Source organism: Halichoerus grypus, chromosome 15 (genome assembly GCF_964656455.1).
Source record: "Halichoerus grypus chromosome 15, mHalGry1.hap1.1, whole genome shotgun sequence".
Classification (NCBI taxonomy): domain Eukaryota; kingdom Metazoa; phylum Chordata; class Mammalia; order Carnivora; family Phocidae; genus Halichoerus; species Halichoerus grypus.
The window spans coordinates 59,731,415-59,757,143 of NC_135726.1; the positions used below are offsets into that span (position 1 = coordinate 59,731,415).

The 25,729-nt window shown below is 42.3% G+C and overlaps 2 protein-coding genes and 1 pseudogene across 5 annotated transcripts in view; all 3 read left to right on the plus strand.

Moving 5' to 3' along the window:
• Nucleotides 1–25,729, plus strand: part of LOC118535567 (uncharacterized) — an 81,167-nt gene that overhangs the window by 27,549 nt on the left and 27,889 nt on the right. The gene's annotated exons all lie outside the window — the stretch shown is intronic.
• Nucleotides 1,450–9,921, plus strand: LOC144380302 (vomeronasal type-1 receptor 1-like; annotated as a pseudogene).
• Nucleotides 2,750–21,837, plus strand: LOC118535576 (uncharacterized). 4 transcript variants are annotated; one of them, XM_078063063.1, is made up of 3 exons: nt 2,750–2,872; nt 19,298–19,393; nt 20,045–21,837. In XM_078063063.1, the coding sequence occupies exons 2-3, from the start codon at nt 19,366–19,368 to the stop codon at nt 21,289–21,291; spliced, it is 1,275 nt and encodes a 424-aa protein (XP_077919189.1). In that variant the 5' UTR covers nt 2,750–2,872; nt 19,298–19,365; the 3' UTR covers nt 21,292–21,837. The 4 variants fall into 4 exon arrangements, with proteins under 4 accessions (XP_077919189.1, XP_035947835.1, XP_035947838.1 ...); XM_036091942.2 differs by lacking the exon at nt 2,750–2,872 and adding an exon at nt 14,762–14,898; XM_078063064.1 differs by lacking the exon at nt 2,750–2,872 and adding an exon at nt 14,929–15,205.

Consider the following 25,729-nt stretch of genomic DNA (forward strand, 5'->3'; position numbering starts at 1 on the left):
CTTCACAACTCCATCACCATTAATGAACTTAAAAACACAATAATGACATCTAAAATTTTCTTTAACGTTTCAGCAGCTTTTGTACCATGGGGTTTTTGTTGTTGTTGCTGTTGTTTTGTATTCTTAACTGAATATGCTGGCTTAAAAAAAAAGAAGCATTCTCTTTGTACTGTAATGAATAAAAGCCCAATCAGCAGTTATTTCTTCACAGTCTGTCTATGTTCTGTTGGTCATCTTATGCAGTGGCATGGTTGTAAATATCATTATAAGCTCAAAACTTTAGTGTGTATCTCCATGTAAAAATCCTGTGATCCTCTATCTAATGATCTACTTGCAGCCTGTTCCGGGACATCTAGTAGACATCACAGACTCAACACCTTTAAACTTCTCCTGAGCTTTCTTTAAAAAACTTTTTTAAAAATAAATCTTATTTTTTTTAGAGAAGTTTTAGGTTCACAGCAAAATTGACAACAAGGTACAGAGATCGCCTGTATATCCCATGCCCTCACATATGCATAGTCTCCCTCTTTATCAACATCCCCCTCTACAGTGCTACATTTATTATAATTGATGAACCTACAATGACTTGTTATCACCCAAAGACCATGGTTTACATAAAGGTTCATTCTTGGTGTGCATTTTATGGGTTTAGGTAAATTATAATGACATGTGTCCACCATAATAGTTCATACAAATTAGTTTCACTGCCCTAAAATTTCAGTTTCTGCTCTAAAAATTCTCCACTAATTGTCCCTCCCTCCTGCCTAACCTCTGGCAACTACAGATATTTCTATTGTCTCCATAGCTTTGTCTTTTCCAGAATGTTATACAGTATGTAACCTTTACAAAATGGCCTCTTTGACTTAGTAATATGCATCTAAGTTTCTTCCTTGTCTTTTCATGACTTGACAGTGCTCTAAGTGTTGAATGATATTCCATCGTCTGGATGTACCACAGTTTATTTATCCATTCACGTACTGAAAGACATCTTGGTTGCTTCCAAGTTTTGGTGATTGTGAATAAAGTTGCCTGTAAACATCCATATACTGGTTTTTGTCTGGATATGTTTTCAACACCTTTGGGTAAATACCAAGGAATGCAATTGTTGGATTGCCTGGTAAGCCTATGTTAGTTTTGTAGGAAACTGCCAGACTGTCTTCCAAAGTGGCTGTGCCATTTTGCATCCCCACCAGCAATGAGTGAGAGTTCCTGTTACTCTACATCCTTGCCAGCATTTGGTGGTATCACTGTGAGCTTTCTTTTCACTCTGCTCTGACCATAGCTTTCCCATTCTCAGTTGATATCAACTCCATCCTTCCAGTTGCTGAGACTAAAAATCTCAGGCTCATTCTTGACTCATTCTTTTTCTCATACCACAGAACCAGTCCCATAGGAAATCTGATTAAGTCTACTTTCAAAACATCATGAATCTGACCCCTTTTCATCACTATGCCTGCCCTTAGCCTGAGAAGAGCCACCATCCTCTACCCGAATTTCTGCAATGGTCATCTAATTGATCTTTATCCTATGCTTCTTCTTTTCCAGTCTTTTGTCAACTCTCCAGCCAACATGACCCTTTCAAAGTATGAATCAGGTAATGTCCATATTTGATCAAAACCCTGGAAGCACTCCTCATTTTACTTGGAGAAAATTCAAAATTCTCATAGGACCTTAAGGGAGCTTCACAGATCTTTAGTTTATGTTCCTCTCTGACTAAACCCTCTGCTTTACTCATCTAGTTGCATGGGCATAGATACCTGGCTTTGCTTGGCACATGACACTGGCCGATACCTGTGCTTGAATCATATGCTCAAAAATGCCACATGGCTTAATTGATCTTTATTCAAGTATTGCCTGAAGTTTCATTTTGCCATGAAGTCTCCCTTACTATTCTTTTAATATTGCACCCTCTTATTCCCTGCTTATCCCCCCAACTCTAGCTTATTCCCCTCCAAGGTACCTATCATCATATAGCATAGTGGATAATTTATTATTCATTATTATCTACTATTTGTCTCAATACAGGTAAGTTCTTTGCTAGCTTCCCCCTTCCTCTCACCCCCTATAGATCACTTACACCAAGAATAATGTGTGACACACTTTAGGTGCTTAACATCTGTTTATTGAAGTAGTGAATAAAAGTTGCCTTGGGAGTGCCTGGCTGGCTCAGTTGGTAGAGTGTGTGACTCTTGATCTTGGGTTGTGGGTTTGAGCCCCATGTTGGGTGTAGAGATTCCTAAAAAATAAAAATCTTTTAAAAAAATGTTGCCTCACTTTCCTCATGTTTATTTTTTAACACTTTAGCAATTTTTACTTAATGTTTCTTTCTTTCCCCCTGTCTTTCAGAATACAATTGGACTTTGTAAGAATCATAATTGGGGTAGGCAAAATCGTCAGGTTGCCCAGAAACACAGACCAGCCTTGAGTGAACCTTCCTTCTTTCACTTCATACATACATGAGACCAGTGTCATCTGTTTCCACCTGACACTTTTCAGACAACTTAGCTTTGTTTTCCTCTTGCTTCCTGCTTTTCTTTCTTTCTAAATGGATTAATCAATCACTACTAACAGCTTCTAGTAATTTGTCTGTGTTACAATTTTTTTTTCAGAGATAATTTCAACTCTCCGTGGAGACACTGTCACTGCAATTATAGGTGAAATGATAATCACTTCCCAACAAAGAGATGAGATCATGATTTCAACTCCATGCAGACACTGTCATTGCAATTTTAAGTGAAATGATAATCACTTCCCAGCAAAGAGATGAGATCATGATGCCCCAAAACTTTATTTCAGGGATAAGATACACTCTTTGCACACATGCTTCTGATGTGACCACAAAATCTGCTGTTTCTATGGGGAATGATAGTTGGTAAGTAGAGCTTCCTTTTAGATGAAGAGAGATTCTTAGAGAAAAATGACATTGCTAAGAAAACATTTTAAGAAATACTATGTGTTAGTATAATCTCATTTTCCTGGGGTAGGAACATGGACACAAATATATGCAGAAGAGATATTTTCTGAGGGTTCCCAAGAAGTAGAAACCTAATAGCTGATGTCTGTCCTCTGCCTTCTCTGTCATAGCCCTCTCTGAATTTCTGAGGTTAGGGAGCAGGAATCATCAGGTAATATTACTGTGTTAAAAGCTCCATGTGACCCTGACATTTAACCAGATTTATAAAAGTCCTTTGATATTCCCTGAACCTTAGCAGTTGCTTTTATTCTGTCGTGATTTTTTTTTAGAGATTTTATTTATTCATTTGAGACACAGAGATAGAGAGCATGAGCAGGGGAAGAGGCAAGGGGAGAGGGAGAAGCAGGCTCCCCGCTGAGCAAGGAGCCCGATGCGGGGCTCGATCCCAGGACCCTGGGATCATGACCTGAGCCGAGGGCAGACGCTTAACCATCTGAGCCACCCAGGTGCCCCCCACCATAGTACCTAATTGTGCCTCTACAGAGAGCAGTTTGCTCAGAGAAATGAGATGGGGACGTCTAGGTGGCTCAGTCGGTTAAGCGTCTGCCTTTGGCTCAGGTCATGATCCCAGGGTCCTGAGATCGAGTCCCGCTTCGGGCTCCTCGCTCAGCGGGGAGCCTGCTTCTCCCTCTCTCTGCCTGCCGCTTCCCCTGCTTGTGCACTCGCTCTCTCTCTGACAAATAAATAAATAAAATCTAGGGGCGCCTGGGTGGCTCAGTCGTTAAGTGTCTGTCTTAGGCTCAGGTCATGATTCCAGGGTCCTGGGGTCAAGCCCCACATTGGGCTCCCTGCTCGGTTGGCCAGTCTGCTTCTCCCTCTCCCTGCCCCCTGCTTGTGTTCCCTCTCTCTCTGTCAAATAAATAAATAAAATATTTAATAAATAAATAAATAAAATCTTTAAAAAGAAAAAAGACATGAGATGGGGCTTTTTTTGTACATGAATCTCTGTGTTTCTTAAAGAACACGTGGGGCTAGTATTCACAGAACATTTGTGCTACATTATTTACCCAAACATTGTTCTTCTCACTCTTGCTCAATTAAAATATCTAATTATTATTAAAATTCATGTTTATTAATCTTTATTACAATTGTGATTCAAGGGCAATCCTCCTATCTCTTTCTTTTACTTGGATTTGTTAATCAACTTCTAATGTGTATTTTATTTAACTTTACCTGTGATTTCCTAAATTTTTCAACCGGTATTATAAACCTTCTACCTTTTTTCCGAGAAATATTTTAACAAACATATTCATATGCATAAAATAAATGTTCTTTTCTTCTTCACTCTCCCACTTCCCTAAGCTCACATGTCACTGGGTTTATGATTTGTTATCAGTTATTGTGTATCCTTCCAGAAATGTTTTGATTCATTAGCATTTCTTTTTCTTAATTAATCTGTACTTCACAAAGATTCCAGTGTTTCCCAAACTTTAATGTCAGTTACATAATTTATTTTAATTTGATAATTTATTGCCTATTAATATAAACAACTGAAATATTGCAAAAATGAAGACAGCTCCTGTTTGATGAATCCTAATTTAATTCTCTGGAAAACATCTAAAATTTAGAAGGTTATAAAGAATTGCTATTTAATAGGGCGCCTGGGTGGCTGAGATGGTTAAGCGTCTGCCTTCGGCTCAGGTCATGATCCCAGGGTCCTGGGATCAAGTCCCGCATCAGGCTCCCTGCTCCTTGGGGAGGCTGCTTCTCCCTCTGCCTCTCTCTCTGTCTCTCATGAATAAATAAATAAAATCTTAAAAAAAAATTAAGAAAAAGAATTGCTATTTAATTAAATGTGGATAATGGAACTGAACATTTTTAATAATATTTTATAAATATAGAAAGATAAATATAGATTTATAAATATAGAAAGATCCTATTCTTATACCATTATAAAAATGTTCAAACTGAGAAACCTTAATTAATTCATTTTATATTTATATTTAGGCAAGGTTATATGAGATTATAATATGATTATGTAAAGTGAAGATGTGAATGTGAATTAAATATTTGGCAAATGAGTGTATTTTTACATATAAATGGTATCTCCTTTTATATTTATTATGCATTTGCATGATAATTTCTAAGAAAAAACAAAAATTTTTGAGAAATATTTATATAACTTTCAATGTTAGAAAATATATGATCATTCATCTCATTGATGAGAGTGGGCATCTAGAATATGATTGGTTGCCTCTCCTTTCCATTGTTCTTTTTTTTTCTTTTAAGATTTTATTTATTTATTTGACAGAGAGAGACACAGAGAGAGAGGGAACACAAGCAGGGGGAGTGGGAGAGGGAGAAGCAGGTTTCCCGCGGAGCAGGGAGCCCAATGCTGGGCTTGATCCCAGGACCCTGGAATCATGACCTGAGCCGAAGGCAGATGCTTAATGACTGAGCCACCCAGGCGCCCCTAGCTTTATTTTTTCAAATAAGTGTGGAAATATTTTAATAAGTATGTATCGTTTTTATTTTTAAGAAATACATGTTTTTATTTTTAAGAAATTTACCTTTTTTTTTCAAATAAGTGTGGAAATATTTATTTTTTAAAGATTTTATTTATTTATTGGACAGAGAGAGAGAAGAGAGGGAACACAAGCGGGGGAGTGGGAGAGGGAGAAGCAGGCTTCCCGCTGAGCAGGGAGCCTGATGCGGGGCTCGATCCCAGGACTCTGGGATCGTGACGTGAGCCGAAGGCAGACGCTTAATGGCAGCCACCCAGGCACCCCAAGTGTGGAAATATTTTTTATTTCTTTTTTCTTTTTTGTTTTTTAAGTGTGGAAATATTTTAATAATATGTATCGAACAAACTTTTCTTTCCCAACTGATTTTTAAATTCATTTTTACTCACACTAAGTTTCTACTATTTTTCATACCTGTAAATCTTTATCTCTCTATCTTACATACAAAAAGATCTATCCAATTTTATCTATATTTGTCCCCTACCTCCCTACATGTCCAATACTTTGCAACATTTTATAGCTCTGTTTATAATCTATCTCATAACCTTGATTTTACTCTCTGGCTATTGACTAAAACCAAGCTGTAATTGCATTTATTTTTCAATAACCAAGAGAATTAATCCTCTAAACAATTTCATTTGGGGATGCCTGGCTGGCTCAGTTGAAAGAACATGCAACTCTTGATCTCAGGGTTGCGAGTTTGAGCCCCATGTTGGGTGGAAATTACTTAAAAATAAAATCTTTAAAATAAAATAAAATCCTTTAAAAAAACAATTTCATTTGTTTTTCTTCTTTTCACTGGCACAGGAAACTTGTATACATTATTATTTGGTTATAAGTTAGGTTGTTTAAGCATACATTTATTTATTTTATGGATTCATTTGTTAATGTTAAAGCTCCCCATTTGGGACCATGGCTTATCTCTGCTTTATTTGGATCTTTTTAAAAATTCATGCATTTTCTTTCATTGTTTCTTCCACATTTCTATAATTTTATTATCAAATTATATAAATAAGCATATCTTTCATAACATTTTGTGCTTACATTTTTAAATACAACACTGTCTCTAGAGAGAAAAATGTAATTTATTACTTTTTTAAATGTAGCATTTGTGTATATTCTAAACACTTATTAGTATTAATAATAATTCATTTTATTCATTGTATTTAGCCATTATGCTCCTGCATCTTCTCTGAATGTTATACATGTGATTTTGTGATTTCCATAAATACATCCAGGATTATATTTCGGCTTATTGACAGACTATGCCTGAAATATATTAAGCAAAAAATGGTGGTGTACAGCATTGTGATCTTATTTCAGAAAAATTTGTAATAATATTTATCCACTATAATACAAAAATAAAAAAGAAAGGCAAAAAAAAAAAAAACCAATACCCAGTAATTTTGGAAAAAGTAGAAGTTGTCCTTGAGGTAGTGTCTCCTTAATATACTGCATCTTTATTGCTGAGACCATGATTGGAAGCCCAGATGTTACTCCTAAACAATAGATATGTTTTGCTTGCCTGTATAGTGTTTTAATAAAAATTGAGAATATTGCAGAAACCGACCTGGGTTTGTTGATATGGCAATACAAGTTAAAAATTGGTCAGAGCTGGGAAATACCCACCCACCTGGTTGGGTCTTGCATGTTTCACTTTGCAACTCTACCTGTGTGGCTGGCTTTCCTTTTATCACTTTCCTCTCCTTGTAATGAAGGCATATAAATTGGTGCTGACTTAGGAAAAATACTAAAAAAAAAAGAGTAATATAAATAGATTTCAATGAACTCATATCTGAAAATGACAGGGTAAATATGCAAAATAAAAAAGAATGGTGCTGTAGACAATGAAAACAAAATTATGGCAAACAGAACAAACAGTGTTTGTCAGTTATTGCAACAAATACTTTCCAACTTTAATATAGACCTTTTCAAACATCTACAAAAGAGAAGCCGGTAATGATATGAACCACATGAATCCTTCACATGGTTACAACAGAAACCACCCAAGGGGGCGCCTGGGTGGCTCAGTTGTTAAGCGTCTGCCTTCGGCTCAGGTCATGGTCCCAGGGTCCTGGGATCAAGCCCCGCATCAGGCTCCCTGCTCCTCGGGAAGCCTGCTTCTCCCTCTCCCACTCCCACTGCTTGTGTTCCCTCTCTCTCTCTGTGTGTCTCTCTCTGTCAAATAAATAAATAAAATCTTTAAAAAAAAAAAGAAACCACCCAAGGCCACACTCATTTCATCTGTGAACCTACCCCATCTTTCCTTCAGCAAAAATTCATAGGTCCTTGTATTGCCCTCTGGACCCATCCATTATGACATTCATCATGGTCCCGTCACCTATGGGTTTCCGTAGTCATTAATGAATATTGCCTCCATTTAGGTGCTGTTCCACTTCTGTTTCCCTTTTCTTATCAGGTTGAAACTTCTACAAAAAGAGAAAGTTTAGATAGCAAAAAGATCTGAATCCTTTCTTTATTTTCCCTTTAGAATGTGTTGATTTTGGCAGGCTCTGTAGCGCAATGGACTTCTAGAATGTGTTGATTTGGTCTTCTATCATTCTCCAAAGGTGGCTCAGTTGGTTAAGCGTCTGCCTTCACCTCAGGTCATGATCCCAGAGTCCTGGGATCCAGTCCCCTATTGGGCTCCCTGCTCAGCAGGGAGTCTGCTTCTCCCTCTGCCCCTCCTTCTGTTTGTACTCTCTTTCTCTCTCTCTCTCTCTCTCTCTCTCTCTCTCTCTCGCGCGCGCGCGCGCGCGCGCGCGCGCGCGCAAAAATAAATAAATAAATACTCTTTAAAAATACTATTTTTTTTACTTACAATACGTGCAGTAATTTGTTCTTATCTTGTTTACATATGTATTAATATAGAATATATGTTCAAATTATGGTGTTTAAAATATAGAAGTAATTCCTTTTCTTTGGATTTAACCTGAATTTGGCACACATTTAGGTTTATTTATTTATTTTTTTGGTTTTATGTTCGAGTTATGTTTTATAATATTTTTGGCACCATATATATTTAAATATGTAAAAAAATTGAAACCAAAACCATGAACCAGATATATTGAGAGCAGTCTGACTTCATACTTTCTCCTCTATTCTTTTATCACTATCACCTACAGGTGCTCATTTTTATAATTTTTAAATGTGTTCTTACATTTAAAAAATATGGTCATATACACACAGATAAATGGATATTAGTTATACTCCCTTTATTAGGAAAATATAGCTAACTGCACACAATATTCTGACACTTTCTATTTTTCACTTAATTGTATGTCCTGGAAATGCAGCAGTAGAAAGAACTTTACTCATGGCTGCCTAGTGCCCCATTGTGAAAATGCACTATGATTCCTTCAGTCTCCTCTTCATTGACATTGGGTTGGTTCCAATTTTTGTTATTACAAATAGTCCTGCAAAAAATTGTCTTGCATGTATGAAAGGCATGTCTAAATATTCATATTGAGTTGAGAAATTATGTGATCAGAGATGTTTTATTAGTGTATTGAGAATAACAAAATTTTCTATTTTAGTCTCCAGATTCCTGTGATTCAAATAAAAAGAGCCACCAGTATCCCCTTTAAATTGATGAAATGGTTTCCATTAACTTAAATGTGGGTATTATTTTCCTCACTCAGGCTGGAGCTGGGATCCTTGGAAACTCCTCACTTCTTTGTCTTTATATCTTTTCTTCACTCACTAGGCACATGTTGAGACCCACAGACTTGATTCTCATCCAGCTAGTCATAGCTAACAACTTGGTTCTTTTTAATAAAGGAATTCCTCAGACAATGGCAGCATTTGGGTTGGAATCTTTCATGGATGATGCTGGATGTAAGCTTGTCTTCTATTTTCACCGAGTGGCCAGAGGGGTTTCCCTCAGCACCACCTGCCTCCTCAGGGGTTTCCAGGCCAGTCAGCTCAACACTAACACCTCTATGTGGTTAGAGCTCAAGATTAGATTCCCAAAGTGCATTGGCTTCTGCTGTTTCCTCTGCTAGATCCTGCATCTCCTGTTAAATATCTTTATTGCTTTGTATGTTACTGGACCAAAAAAGAGAAACACCAGTATGGAAAAAGCATATGAATATTGTAATTCGCCCATTCCGAACAAATCTGTAGTTTTACTACATGCAGTCATGTTCCCCTTCGTTGATCTTGTTTCGGCCTCATGGCCTGGTCTAGTGGCTCCATGGTCTTTGTCCTGCTCAGGCACAAGCAGAGAGTCCAACACATCACAGCAACAACCTTTTCCCTAGACCTTCCCATGAGGCTAGAGCCACACGTACCATCCTGGTCCTGGTGAGCATATTCATCTCCTTTTATTTTCTCTCTTCCATTTTGTCTTTGTGGGTAACACTTATTGTGAACCCAAGCCACTGGTTGGTGAGGGTCTGTGCACTGGCATTTTCTGGCTTTCCAACATTCAGCCTCTTTGTCTTCCTTGGCGGTGACACCCGTGCCTCTTAGTTCTTCTCTGGTTTCTGGGGAAGAAAATTATTTTCCCAAGTATGGTCTCTGGACAATAAGTTCCCTATAGGGCATCCTATAATTTATTTATTAAATTATTTATTTAATCACTTTTTTGTGTGTGTTTACACATAAAACATTCATGTTTTATACCAGATGATCTATTATCACATAGGGATCAGTATGGAATAACAGCAAAAATAACCCTGGCCTCATACTGCTTATGTGATTGCCAAAAATGAACATGGTGTATGTGTGACAATGACTTTCTAAAACTGCATAAGCTATTCATTGGAGAATATCAGGCAATAATGATAATGACATGGGGGAGATTTTCAGTGTTCAGGAGTTCTGGAATGGAAACTCACTGTTGATTCAAACTCTGAAGTGGCATCCAAAAGATTTATTGCATTGTTAAAGCAATTGAGTGAAAAATGTTTCAAGGGAAAAGAAAATGACTGGGGAATACCCTAAATTGGTACAACACAGGTGGACTTCAAAGAATGAAAAGAAGTTCATGGTGTTTAGCTAAGAGTATGTGGTACACAATGTGGCAAGGCAGGAAAGGAGGTGATGTCTTCTGGCAGGTGCTGGAGGTCATGTCAACGATCAAAACCTTTCATAGGAAAGATGGATCTCTGAGAATTTTTGTCAGTGAAATAATCAAAATTGTGGTAAATAAATAACTTAAATAAATAATTTAATTTAATTAAAATAATTTAATTAAAATGAAATTTAGTACACATTATAGTTTTTATAAAAAATATTTTATAAAAAAATATTTACAATATTTTTTCCTTAAAAAAATAAGTGGTAAAATAATGCACTTCCAATTTAGCAATATTTAGGGGTCAAAGCTGAGAAAGAGTCTCTCCTTGACCAAACTTTAGTCAGGTTCCTCAGAATCCTATTCCCAACTAGACCTCAACATTTGGACTTCTGTGCCCATCTTTGCATTGCCCAATTTTAGCAAGAATTCTATTAAGTTAGTTTAGCCAGAATCCATCCCTCATTAATAGCTGATAACCCTTGATATCTGATCAAATTGCTCATCCTACCATCCCCCAGATGGTACTAATCACACTTGCCTGCTTTCAGCAAGGATCCCCCTTACCCCTGAGGTTTCCTACTACTTAGTACATTTACATCCACTGACCCCCACACTGCTTCTTGGCTATGAACCCCTAATTGTTCATGCTATATTTGGAATTGAGCCAAGTTCTATACTGGAATCTCTTCTCCACTATTACAACAATTCCTGATTAAAACCTGCTTTTACTGCTTACCTACTGTTCAGCTCTGGTTTTCTTTAATAGATCTTGAAACTTATTATTCTTTATGAAATAAAATTGATTTTTAGAAAATTTTGTCAGTTGTTGGTACTTAAAGGAAACTTTCAAAGAGTTCCATTTTTATTTCACCTTTATTTTCATCTTTAAATAATCATTTGGAAAGCCTGGGTGGCTCAGTTGGTTAAGCATCTGCCTTTGGCTCAGGTCATGATCCCAGGGTCCTGGGATCAAGTCCCACATCCAGCTCCTTGCTCAGCAGGGAGCCTGCTTCTCCCTCTGCCTGCTGCTCTCCCTGCTTGTGCTCTCTCTCTCTGTGACAAATAAATAAATAAAAATCTTAAAAAAAAATAATCACTTGACTTATCACTAACTTCATAAATACTTGGTCATTAAAAATATATGTGGTTAAGGGCGCCTGGGTGGCTCAGTTGGTTAAGCGACTGCCTTCGGCTCAGGTCATGATCCTGGAGTCCCGGGATCGAGTCCCGCATCGGGCTCCCTGCTCAGCAGGGAGTCTGCTTCTCCCCCTGACCCTCCCCCCTCTCATGTGCTCTCTCTCTCATTCTCTCTCTCAAATAAATAAATAAAATCTTTAAAAAATATATATATATATATGTGGTTAAATGTACAATTCTGCATTTCTATTATGTCTACAACTAAAATTGTATTAAAATTAATTTTATTTGTTATATATATATTTTTTCTTTTTTAGAGAGAGGGTGTGGGAGAGACAGAGAGAGAGGGAGAGAGAGGGAGAGAGAGAGAATCTTAAGCAGAGCCCAACATGGGGCTTGATCTCATGACTCTGAGATCATGACCTGAGCCAAAATCAAAAGCTGGACACTTAACTGACTAAGCCATCCAGGCACCCCTACTATAGTTCTGAAAGTATCTCATGTAAAATACAGTTTAATATATATAGAAATAAAACATGTACCTAAATTATCTAAATACCATTTTAATCCAATATATTTAAGCAACCTGTTTGTTATGAATGATAAATCATAATGAAATAAATTTCTGGCTTTTAGTTAACTCAAGAAAAACATTGTGTCTCATAGAAAGAGCTGTTCTTTTTCTTCTTTCTGTTCAATTGTCTTCTAATTGAAAATCTGCACATTTCTTTTTTTTTTTTTAAGATTTTATTTATTTATTTATTTATTTGACAGAGAGAGACACAGCAAGAGAGGGAACACAAGCAGGGGGAGTGGGAGAGGGAGAAGCAGGCTTCCCGCTGAGCAGGGAGCCCGACGCGGGGCTCAATCCCAGGACCCTGGGATCATGACCTGAGCCGAAGGCAGACGCTTAACAACTGAGCCACCCAGGCGCCGCTCTGCATGTTTTCTTTAAGGAGTTTAACTTGTGTTAATATTTTTCATGGGCTCAAGGTTTTATATAAGCACTCAGTGGCTTACCTTAAATGGGGAGCTCCATTACCTAGGAATGTTGAATCATTTAAGTGTTTCCTGAAGAAAATTGCCTGCCCTAAATCATCCCAGGGCCAGGTACTAGGCAACTGGGGACAACCCCTATAACCCAAAGCTCACTGGAATTATTCAAACTAGCCAGTTCTCCTTGCCTTGCTTTGCCTGTAGAAACACAATAAAGTCTCAGGGCTAGGCCCTCCCTTGGCTCCTGCTTTTGTGTCCTAATTAAAACCTGGTGTTCCCTCTGTGGGCTCTTATGGTATGCTATGCCTCTCATTTCTAGGGAAATGGTAAGTAACATTAAGCTTTTCTCTCAATGGCATTGACCTATCCATGTTGTCACTAAGTCACCTTTATAAACTAAGACATGGGTTCAAATCAGCCTCCCCTGGCTGTATAATACTACATCTCATACCCCATTTCTTGGCGCCCTCATCTCTCTTTTCTATTGTGCCTATCACATTCTAACATTGTACATAATTCAGTATATATTTCGTATTTCTTCCTCTGTCTTTCTTGAATACTGTAGAGTGTAAGCTCCTTGATGGCTGGGGTCTTTGTCTCTTGTTTTCAAATATATTCCATGCACTTAAGATAGTGCCTGAAATGCACAGGTGTTCATTGAATGTTTGTTAGAGCTGTGAATAAGCATGGTATTACAGTATCCTTGTTCATCTTCATCATCTGGCAACACTTTTTTGTTTATTTTGTTTTTGGTGGGCAGCAAAGCAAGGTTTATTGAGTGATAGTACAAAGCTCCCAAAGAGAGAGGGTTTAGAAGGAGGGTTGCCCTCTGGCAACACTTCTAAATGTTTTAATTCTCCGTCCAAGTAGATATTCAGCATTTTCAAGAATGGAAAGAAATTACATTTTGGAGACTAAACCCTGTTGTATTCAATGTTTCAGCCCCCATGTATGCTCAGCCTCATTCTCTCACTTCTCAGACAACTTAACCGTTTTCACTTGTCACAGATATGTCCCCCAGAGCCATTTTTGAGTATATCTGTGCATAACCACAGAATTATATTAATAGCTTTCAGTAATTTAAACAATTCATAAATGTTTTCTTTCTTCCTTTCCTTCCTTCCTTTCCTTCTTTGCTTTCCTTCCTTCCTCTTTCCTTCCCTCCTTCCTTTCTTCCCTCCTCCTCTTCCCCTGCCTTCACCCTCCCTCTCCTCTTCTTCATCGTTTACCAAAAATAATCTCAACTCCCAATTTAGACTCTGTCCCTGTAATTGCAAGTGAAGTGAAAATCACTTCCTAGCAAAGAAATGAGATCACGAAGCTATAAATCTTTATTTCTGGATTCAGATGATCACCTTTGCATATTTATTGCCACCAGTCCTGGCACATGAAAAAGCATTTATAATGGCCCTTTTCAGATAGGCGGCATATTCCTAGAGGGAAATCAATATATCTCAGCTTTGGGCTAAGAAGGATCTTTTGAATTACAGGGTGCTACACCCTGGACTGGCCGCCATCAGCGCCCCCACCGGCAGGAAAGTGCCTTCGTCGGCCCAATAAGCCTCCCGGGCGTCCTCCCCGGGCCCTGTGCGCTGACCTGACCCCTGATCCCGGGCCCCTGACCCAGCCAAAGAGCCCAAAACTGACTTAAAGCTTCCATCTACATGGATTTATAAACCAGCAAGGAAATACGAGTGGACTGTGAGTGACTCAAAATGACATTTCACACGATGTGTCCATGTGGTTTTGTGGCTTTGGGAATAGCTACAAGAACGTTCCCAGCATTGTTTGGACCCACCCCGCAGCCGACTGCACAGCACGGAACCTGGGCGCCGAAGCCCCGCCCCGGCCTCTGAGCCTTGAGGCACCCTTTCCCAGCGCCCCCCGCGGGACCGCGCTGCCTAGGCCCTGCGGGGAGCAAGTCCGCGGTCACTGGGGCCGATTGCTCAGGGAAACTACATTACCCAGAAATCTCTGCGCCGCGCGGTGGCGGCACTATTAAAAGCGCCCAAGCCGTCTGGGCGGGACTTCCGGCGTCTTCCTCGCAGCGGACATTTTGTCCGCTCCTGGTGGAGCCCTCGGAGCAGATCGTTGGGAACGCAGGTTCGGTTCAGAGTGACGGAAGCGGGAAGGCACGGGAAGAGACCCTGTGCCGATTGCGGAAAGGCTCGGCGGTGGCAGCGCCCGCGAAGGCTCCGCGAGCAGGGCCAAGCGACGGCGGTGCGTGGGTCCCGACCTGGGACTCCTCGCGGCTCCGTGTGGTCCAGATTGTGATGGCGGCGGCCCCGGTGATGGATCCCGCGTAGGTGGGTACTTTATTCGCCGGACCTTGACGCGTTTCGGTCTTCCACTCTGAATCACGAAGCCCTGAATGAGGGGCGCCTGTTGAAGTCTTTGCAGCCCAGGCTCCGGTGGTCCGGGCCGTGGGGGCGCTTATGGGGGGAGCCCCCATTTCTAACAGCCGGTGTGGTGAGCCGTCGAAGTGTTCCGGCCGAGCGATGATCACGAGCGAAGGCTTGGAGGCGCGACTGAGCCGGCAGGATTCAGGAAACCCGGGTCCTCGTGTTTGCAGGGAGCCTGAAGGGCGAGTGGTAGTCCCGCATGGAAAGGCTGGTGAGCCGAGGGCGCTCTGGCGAGGACGCTGGGAGCCGTGGAGGAACATGGTGTGATCCGGCCCGGGGGGTAGATGACGGTAGGCTGGGGTGCTGAGCATGGAGGCAGGAGACTCCGGGAGCGTTGTGGCGGGGAGCTTGGAGGTGGAGAAGTGGGATTTTAGAGGCAAAACCAGCAGGATTTCTTGCCGTGTCAGATAATGGCTGTAGTGAAAGTAGGGAGTGAAGGGCCTAAACGCTTTTGTTCCCCCCCCCCCCGAACTTCAGTGGGAATGGGTCCGTTGAAGCAGGGAGCTCCTTTGAAGGAATCGGGACTTGCCTTTTGGACATTGTAAAGCTAAGGTGCTTCACAGAGGAGGTGTCCCGTGGGCATCTGGCCGTGCAGGTCTGGAGTTTGGCCGGGGGGGCGGGGCTGTGTTGGAGACCGCTGAGGGATGAGGCCTCAGGTCAAAGCCTGGAGATCAGACTCGGAGGAGGAGTATGAAGGATGTGTCTATCTTGTGTAGTCCTTGGGGTGAGAGATTGGAAGGCAGGAAGGAAGGGGTGGACATCCTTCGTTCCCTCCAGAAAGAAGCGTGGGAAGGAGTTCTGGCTGGTGTCAGCAGGAGAGGGCTGCAGGGTGTAAAGAGCCTGGCCTGAGAGGCAGAGGCCGGTGTGAGGCGCTCTGGACGCCGCAGAGGCACTGCGTGTGGAACAGAGGAAGAGTCAGCCTCAGCCCAGTCCAGGGACCGGTACATCAGTTCTCCAGCTCCTAGGTGAGGAGCGATTAGGAACATCTCTAAAGAAGGGCCAGCGGCAGGCCCACCTTCAGAGGAGTATGTGCCAGGTAGGCTGGTTTGGTGCGAGGACTAACGGACACTTGGCAGGTATACAGAAGCAGTTGAAAATGTGAAATGTATAGATATGATAAGTTTATATTAATGCTTAGTAAGTGATTGAAGTGGTTGCCTGTAAGTGTTTGATTATGATGAAAGTCTTAAATACCACGTTTTCTTAAAAGCTTAAAAACAAATCCCAAATATCAAAAACCTATCCCTTCATTTGCTCCAGAACCATTTGGGAAAATGTGAAGCTTGTGGGCAGTAAAAGTTAATTCAAGGATCCTTGACATTTACTAACGTGTCTGATACAAACAGTAGCCCTGTGAGGTGGGTACCACTATTATCCCTGCTTTACACATGAGGACACTGCAACACATCTTTGTTCGTGGACACCCATCTGATAGGAGACAACACTAAGGTCTTAGCATCTGAGATTAGACATTCAGAAATCATTCTCACCAAAAGGCAGGGCGGGAGTTAGGGGAGTAGTTCAGTCCATGATACCCCACTCTGGTAACGCCACTCTCAACTCCTTCTTTCTGCCAGGTTGCTTTGATGGTAGAAGCACTGAGGATCTCTGCACTCACTTTACCTACCCTTCTACTTGCCATTGAGTTTGGGGATGCCGGTGTTACCAACGGTCTTTTGCCTTGAATTGAGTGCAGTGGGATGAAGTGTGAAACAGTGCCCTAGGCACAAGAACCAGCATGTGCAAAAACATCACTTGAGGCTGAACTAGGAGTGTTAAGGGAACCTCAGGTCTCCATACGTCTAGTGTGATCAGAGAGCAGGGGACAGGATTCAACTCTGGAATGGCAGCTTGTGGAACTGGGCTTCTGTTTTGAGAATGGTGGGAGCCATGGAAGGTTTGGAACAGGAGGGAGTGATCTGACTGTGGTCTTAACAGGCTTTCTCTGGCAGCACAGTGAAAAAAAGACTCTGGGGTGAGGAAGGAGCACTGTTGATGATGGCTGGACTAGACTGGTCACTCTGGAAGCGAGGGACAAATGCTTGGATTCTGGTCCTTTTTTTGTTTTGTTTTGTTTTTCTTTAAGTAGAGTTAACCAGATTTTCTGATGTGGTTGGTGAGGGAAAGAATGGGAAGAGTCAGGGATGACTCCACAGCTCTCAAAGTTTTTAGCCTGAGAAGGTAGAAGGATGGAAAAATCCTCCATTGAGATGGTGAAGTTGGTGGTGGGAGTAACTTTCAGAAGTAATATCAGGAATTAGGCTTTGACCATGTTGAATCTGAGTGGAGGTACAGGTAGACAGCTGGGCACACAGGTTTGGATTTTAGAGGAGGGATTCAAGTCCACAAGGAGGCAGTCAGTGTATGGATTAGAGTAGAGCTGCTTATCAGATTTATAGAGAGGACCTTTATGTCAGAGTGGCAGTGCCATTAAGGGTCTGGGAGGGGGTAGACCTGGCAGAGTGGGATAGGAGTCATCTAAGAGACAGGAAAAGGGAGGTTAGTGTCCATTTTGGAGGGAGAGAGTAGGATCTGGCAGGTGGGAAAGTCTTCCAGAGAGCGTGGACACGACATGGATGCTGGGGTAGAGCAGTATTAGAGATGAGATGAAAGTGAGGCCAAAGCAGGTGCTTTCCCTTCTCTGTGTGCTTCCCAGGTGTTTGTGGTGACCTTTAGTGGGATGTGGGGAGCTGCAGTCAAGCTGGTAGAAGAGCTCAGGGGCAGATTGGGTCAGCTGGCAGAGTAACTATGCTTGAGGTAGGACAGTGGGTGTGGGCTTTGAATGAGAATTTAATATTAAGTGTTAAGTCTTTTATTGTTGAGAATATAGCATCCTTAGTATATGACAGCAAAGTGGGAAGGGGCTGGGTTTATCTGGTATCTTTATGTTGTTCTGGATTGCTGAAGTTGAATCAAGGAATAGGGCCAGGAAGGGAGGATTTAAAAGCTGTGTTCAGAGTTAAATGGCAGGGGGGGACCATTGACTGGAGCCAGATGTGATCTTGGATGCATTAACCAAGAATTCTCTGGATGCTATGTGCAGATTTGCATGTGGGAGATACCTGTGTTGTGGGTATCCATAGACATGAGGGAGCTCTGGTCTCAAGAGTGATGTGTACTGGAGATAGAATCTGAATTCATAGCCTGGGGGCTCTAGGGAGAATTCTGACCTCAAATTTGTATATGAGATGCATAAACTCTAGACCCCAGGGGAACTAGCTGGCAGAAATGCCTCTCTGGGGGCGCCTGGGTGGCTCAGTCATTAAGCGTCTGCCTTCGGCTCAGGTCATGATCCCAGGGTCCTGGGACCGAGCCCCACATGGGGCTCCCTGCTCCACGGAAGCCTGCTTCTCCCTCTCCCACTCCCCCTGCTTGTGTTCCCTCTCTCGCTGTGTCTCTCTCTGTCAAATAAATAAATAAAATCTTAAAAAAAAAAAACCAAAAAACAGAAGTGTCTATCTGTCCCCCGCCTGTTGTTCTGGGCTGGACAAAAAGATTATTAGGAAATGGGGAGAGTGAGTAGGCACCAGTCACAAGGGCCTGGTATCTGGTCGGAGTTGGGGAGCTGGGGAGGAAAGTGAACGTGTGGTGGGTAGACCAGGAGTTCTGGGGAGAGCTGCTGCCCCTGTGCTCAGTTGTTGACTTCGTGCAAGGTCATGTGACTTTCAAGGATGTGTTTGTGTATTTCTCTTGGGAGGAATGGGGGCTGCTTGATAAGGCCCAGAGACTTGTGTCACACGCAGTGTTTTCTATGTTTTGTGCTTATGTGCTTACGGTCTTCCTGGATAAGGCCCCAAATACCCCAGTTTTCTGGGCTGTGTTCTACTCTTTCTTCCTTCATAGGTTGCCATTTTCTTCTCCTAGCTGCCACGGGCACTGCTATTTTCCCTCACTAAGATAGGTTTTCTGGGTACTGGGACTTAGCTGTGTATTGCCTCTGTCCTACCTGTGCTTCCCAGCCCTGCTGCCCTAAGCCGTTACCAGAAGGGGTTTGAGGGTCAGGAGTCTAGCGGTCAGCCCGTTGGACTACCCTGCTTGCCCTTTCCCTGGCTGTATGGCTCTACCCACATTCGTCATACCTCTGTACTCTAGACTCTGCCCCTTTCCTATAATTTTCTTGGGCCTACCTGTCTTATGATTTGCCGTCATGGTCACTGCCGTAGGCCCAGCGTGCTGATCCTGCAAGACATTTCTGATGTTCATTTTGTAATATTTAGTTGTCTTAATCTCTTGTGGGTGGGCTGCTCTGGGCCACTGCTTTCCTACTTTCCCTGTCTTTCCTCTATGACTTGTTTTCTTCCAGATCCTTTGTGGTTGCTGAACTTAGCAGGGGAAAGAACTCTGAGTGCCTGACTTAGAGGGACTCTAGCCATGGCAGGAGGGACGTGGACAGGCCCTGGTGAGTGGGAGCTTGGGGAGGGTGTGACTTCAGGGCTGGGTTCAAACAGTGCCAGAAGCCTGTCCTGGCCCCACTCCTGTTTGGTGCCTAGGTTATAGACCATACCTCTTTCTTTTTCTCCTCATTCTGGACACTTCACACACTTGTCGTTTCTGTTCTGACCTCCAACCCAGGGCTGTCCACGCCCACTTACCAGTGCTCTCTACTGCTCCTTCTGCAGTGCTCTCCTATGTTGGACAATGCTAATGTGTTGTGAGATGTACGTATATCCTGAAATGATTCTTGAGTACCACTTGCTCATTTTAGATCACATTTTCCTGGGCCTAGACATACATTTCCGTAAAGTGCTCACCACTAGCCACGGCCCTTCTAAAAATCATTTGCACAGGAGTAAATTGGACATCCTGCCTGCTGGTTCTCTCTGAGCTACACCCCATCCTTGTGTCTTTGTCCCTTGTGCAGACTTCCTCATTCTGTCACTCTCTGAGGCCCAGTATTGCACAGCAGTTTTTTCTTTAACCTGATGCCAAGGCTGCTGTCCTGCCAACACCCGCATGGACTAAATCCTGGGTATACTAGACACATTTGTGATGGGGTTGCCCCTTCCCACCAAAGTCATCATGCACTTCAACAGCATTTTTCTGCCTTCAGGTTGTTGGTGTGCAGGCAGAAATGAAGAGGATGAAGAGGCACCTTCTGAGCAGAGCATTTCTGTAGAAGTGTCACATGATAGTATTTCCAAGGCACGTTCATCAACCCAGATGGCTCACCCTTGTGACATATGTGGCCCCATCTTGAAAGATATCTTGCACCTGGGTGAACACCAGGAAGCACGCCAAGGACTGAAACCTTACACATGTGGGGCATGTGGGAGACAATTCTGGTTCAGTGCAAACTTTCTTCAGCACCAAAAGCAGTACAATGTAGAGAAACCCTTAAGAAGAGACAAAGGCAAGACCTCGTTTGTGAAGAACTGTAGAGTTTATGAAGAACCTCACCTGTCAGAAAAGCCTTTTCCATGTGAGGAGGAGCAGAACTTCCAGGCCAGTTTGGGCAGTCACCAGCAAAAGGCCACCCATAGCAAGAAGAAGACAAGGAGTACCGAGAGTGGGGAGGCCTCTCACAGTGGACATATGCATTACAGGTGCAGCGAATGTGGGAAGGCCTTCAACCGCAAAGACACACTCGTCCAGCACCAGAGAATCCATACAGGAGAAAGGCCTTATGAGTGCAGTGAATGTGGGAAAGCCTTCAGCCGCAAAGCCACCCTTATCCAGCACCAGAGAATCCATACCGGAGAAAGGCCTTACGAGTGCAAAGAATGTGGGAAAGCGTTTAGCCGCAAAGACAACCTTACTCAGCACAAAAGAATTCACACTGGAGAAATGCCTTACAAGTGTAGTGAATGTGGAAAATACTTTAGCCATCACTCCAACCTAATTGTACACCAGAGAGTTCACAATGGAGCGAGGCCTTATAAGTGCAACAATTGTGGGAAAGTCTTCAGACACAAATCCACACTTGTTCAACATGAGAGTATCCATACTGGGGAAAATCCATATGTTTGCAGTGATTGTGGGAAATCCTTTGGCCACAAATACACCCTCATTAAACACCAGAGAATTCACACTGAGGCAAGGCCTTTTGAGTGCGTCGAATGTGGGAAATTCTTTAGTCGAAGCTCCGACTTTATTGCACACCAGAGAGTTCACACGGGGGAAAGGCCATTTGTGTGCAGCAAATGTGGGAAAGATTTCATCAGAACATCCCACCTTGTTAGGCACCAAAAAGTTCACACTGGAGAAAGGCCATATGAGTGCAATGAATGTGGGAAGGCCTATAGTTTAAGCTCCCACCTCATTCGGCACCAGAAAGTTCACACTGCAGGAAGGCTTTAGGAGTGCTTTCAACACAACGGGACTCATAGGGAGAGGAGCTCTGTGATTACCCTTTGAGAGGAAGACATCAATCAGATGTTGAACTTCATATATCAGCATTATCACCAGGGTGATACCTTATGAATGCCAGGTACAGGGAAGCTTTCATGGGTTGTGTTGCACTTTCAAACAGGTCCTTGCCAGATTTGTCATGCAATGCCTGTGGCTGAAACCATCTCAGCTCTACCAGCTTAGTTACCATAACATCCTCAGGGAAGGTAGAACTTTGTAATCTCCAGTCCCTGGAGGGAATTACAAGAATCCTGAATTAAATGGGATTTCTCATTTCCTCCCCACTGACTGATGAAAGGTGTGGACTTTACGTCTTTAGCCAAGAGGATCTGAGCTGTGTTCTGGCTTACAGAAGAGGTTTACTTTCTTCATGGACATTGTTGGTCCCATGTGGTACTTGTGACAGATTTTCCAGCCTCCCAAGTCACCTAACCTGGAGAACTACTTGTCTTACGTTGCTCTGGTTTCTGTGATAATAAAGACCTTATTATTTAAGCCATCGTTAATCTTGGATATTATTTTTACTGTTTGGAATGGTTTGAAAACACTTAGGCCCTGCCAAACTGAAGAGATAAACAGTGTGTGTGTGGTGGGGGGGGCTCTAATTTCATGTGCCTCAGATGGAAGAGCAGGTTGGCAGAGAACCATTTTCAGTCCAGTTTAGGGGTTTATGGGCCTGATTTTGTCTGGATTTCAGAGTTATTTGAAGGCCCAGACATCACCCTGGGGGTGACAACCTTCATTATGTTTGGGAGCAGCATGGATTGTGTGTGTTATTTCCAGCATATGTACCGTATTTCGCAGCCCTGTTGAGGGGAAGCTGTTTCTGAGGACCTGCCGAGTGCCATATGCCCTGAAGGCCAGAATCTGATCTGGTACCCAAGTCTGGCCGCAAGACTTACCATCCCAGGAAGGAAACAAAATGGATACAGAAACACTGGGTGCGAATAATCGGGTTTGGGGAGACTGCAGCAAAGGAGAGCGGATGTGCCCATTTTAAAAAGACATCCGTGAACATTCCTGTCACTGTGGCTCTGTGAGATGGGGATGCGTGGGAATTCTTAGCATCTCCAGGGCTGTACCACTCTATGACCAAGGTCAGTGGCAGAGCAAAGAATGTAAGGTGTATTGATTTCTGTACCTCCCTAGGCTCTATACCTAGTGTCTTTGCTGCATGGGCAAGAACTCTGGGGTAGACACTGTGGTGCAAGGATGTAGATTTTGTGACCAGCCAGAGCTTCCGGTGACTCAGCTTGGAAACGGCCTTCACTGCTTGCCAGTTTTTCTTGCTGCTGGGGAAGAGGTTCTCTTACAAGGCATTTGGAGAAAGATGGTAGAGTCACTATATTGATGCTCAATCTGGTTTTCCAGTAGAAGTGGAAGACCCAGATGTTGCAGTGGGATCATTTTTTACAGTTTCATTGAGGTGTAGTCAATATGCCATATGCTGCACGTACGTAAAGAGTGCAATTTGTAATCCTTAATATATGTATAAACATAAGAAATCACCCACCGTTGTATTGGACATATCCACCCCCAAAGTTACCTCATGGCCCTTCCTAATCCCTCTCAGTGCCCTTCTTTTTTTTTAAATATATGTATATATATATTTTTTAATATCTAAACTATATATATTTTTTTTTATTAGCATATAATGTATTATTTGTTTCAGGGGTACAGGTCTGAGTCATCGGTCTTACACAATTCACAGTGCTCACAATAGCACATACCCTCCCCAATGTCCATCATGCAGCCACCCCATTCCTCCCACCCCCCTCCACTCCAGCAGCCCTCAGTTTATTTCCTGAGATTAAGAGTCTCTTATGGTTTGTCTCCCTCTCTGGTTTAGTCTTGTTTCATTTTTCCCTCCCTTCCCCTGTGATCCTCATATCAGTGAGATCATATGATAATTGTCTTTCTCTGGTTGACTTACTTCGCTTATCTCAATGCCCTTCTTAATACCTCCTATCCCTTCCCGTAGGCAACCATTGATTTACTTTCTGTATAGATAAATTTGCCTTTTCTGGAATCTTATTTAAGTGGAACCTTAGAAGTTTATTAATCGGGGCGCCTGGGTGGCTCAGTTGGTTAAGCGACTGCCTTCGTCTCAGGTCATGATCCTGGAGTCTCGGGATCGAGTCCCGCATCGGGATCCCTGCTCAGCAGGGAGTCTGCTTCTCCCTCTGATCCTCCCCCCTCTCATGTTCTCTCTCTCTGTCTCATTCTCTCTCTCAAATAAATAAATAAAATCTTTAAAAAAAAAAAAAGTTTATTAATCGTTCACTGTCTTTCATGCAACATTATTTTGAGAATCGTTTGTATAAATAGTTCATTCTCTTCATTGGTGAGTAATAGTCTATGGATATACTGCAATTTATCCCTTTATCTTCTTTTGTGTGTGTGTGTACAAAATGGTGGTTTTATTAAAGCACGTCCCCGTGGGCAGAAAGAGCTGCCCCTTTATCTTAATTGACATGTTTTTCCCCAAATTCTAGATACTAAAAACAGAGCTGCTGCAAATATTAATGTACAAGTCCATATATGGACATTTAGCTGAGGAAATTTCTAAACAGTATTTTAAGTGTGGCCTTGTTTCTTAATGTTTATGGTAAAATGTGATAGGAAAGAGATAAACATAGGGAACAACTATTAAACAGAAAAGACCCCAAGACTTTATGATTTGGGAAATTCTTATTCCATCTTAATTGCAAAAGACATTGAAGTAAAGTGGTTCATGGTCAAGAAAGCATGTTCTGGAGAAATAGCCAAGGGTGTAGCTGTACAACCTTTTGTAATATCTCAGCAAGATCCAAAGACCAGATTGAGTCACATAAAATGTCTTTGAAGAGATTGTGACTAAGCAGGTCTCAGTATAACCAGAGACCATCTAGGAAGTTTAAAGGCATCCCTTGGCCATCTCAGCAAAAGCCAAAAAACTGATACAGGATTATCCAGGGAAAAAAATGTGTGAACCAGCCTCTTGTCTGATGGAACGAATCTCTGTGGTACATACAGAAGAACCACAAAGTTCTTGAAAATTCCTTTCTAGTAGAAACACCTTGAATCTTAAAGGGACAGAATATGAAATTAGGACCTACAATATTCTGCACACATGAAACCACCTGATAAAATTACTAAGCTGCAAACCTTTGTTACCTGTCAGAGAAGAGGAGGTGGAGGACAGAGTAGAACACAGGGTGGGGAGCTGAGAGCCCAGGGGCCAGAGCCCTGAACCATAGAAGGTATTCCCAGGCCTTGATACCTAATGTAGTTTGCTAAACTTGATTTCAAAATTTCTTGGAACTTGTGGCTGTTGGTTTATTTTTTCACTTTCTCCCATTTGAAACAATGTATATAACTATTATCCTAGGTCTGTTCCACCATTTTATTTTGGGAGGCGATACCTGGTTTTCTGTTTTTACGGATCCACAGATGGAGAGCATTGTGTGCCAGGGTGGAGTATACCCAGAGCCTCAGCCGTGTCCATGTCTGATTTAGACAATCTAGATGATGAGATTTGGGATTTTTGAGCTGGTGAGATTTGGGTGTTGAGTTGATACTGTAATGGAAGGAGACATTTTATGATCTTGGGATGGGTAGCATATATTTTACAAGCAGGTCAGATGGGAATCTGAGGACTAGACAGCAAACTGTAGTAGATGGAATCACTGCTCCCAAAGATGTCCATGCTCTAATCCCCAGGAACTGTGAATGTTCCTGTAGATGGCCAATGGGGCTTTGCATATATAATGGACTTTGTCATTAGACTTACCTAGGTGGGCTCAATCTAATCACACGAGTCTTTTTTTTTTTTTTAACTTTTTATTTTTATTTTTTTTAAAGATTTTATTTATTTATTTGACAGAGCACAAGCAGGGGGAGCAGCAGGCAGCGGGAGAAGCAGGCTCCCTGCTGAACAAGGAGCCCAATGTGGGGCTCGATCCCAGGACCCTGGGATCATGACCTGAGCTGAAGGCAGATGCTTAACTGACTGAGCCACCCAGGCGCCCTTCACACGAGTCTTTAAAAATAGAGAACCTTTTCCAGCTGTAGGGAGAAAGAGGCAGACAGAAGAGTCAGACGTGGCTGTCTCAGGCCCTTTGATGCCCCATTGCTGGTCCTGAGATAAAGCTGGGAACTAAGCTGAGCACCACACATCTGACAGCATCTTTAGTTCTGGCTCAGCAAGGTCAGAAGGTCAAAGTATTGATCACACACAGAGCCCTTTGAAGAAATTATGTGACTTTGCAGATCACCTCATTACAGAAAGCATCCCGGAATCTTAGAAACCTCAGTCCTACAACCACATGGAGCTGAATTCTGCAAACAAAGCACACAAGTAGGAATCTGATTTCCCAGAGCTTCCAGGAAGAAACAGCCTGCCAAC

Excerpts from the sequence above, each read along its gene's own strand:
- LOC118535576 (XM_078063063.1), top strand. The coding sequence starts at position 19,366 with ATGGCAGGAGGGACGTGGACAGGCCCTG. Across the intron at positions 19,394-20,044 it reads AGGGACGTGGACAGGCCCTG|GTTGTTGGTGTGCAGGCAGA; the intron begins GTGAGTGGGAGC and ends TTCTGCCTTCAG.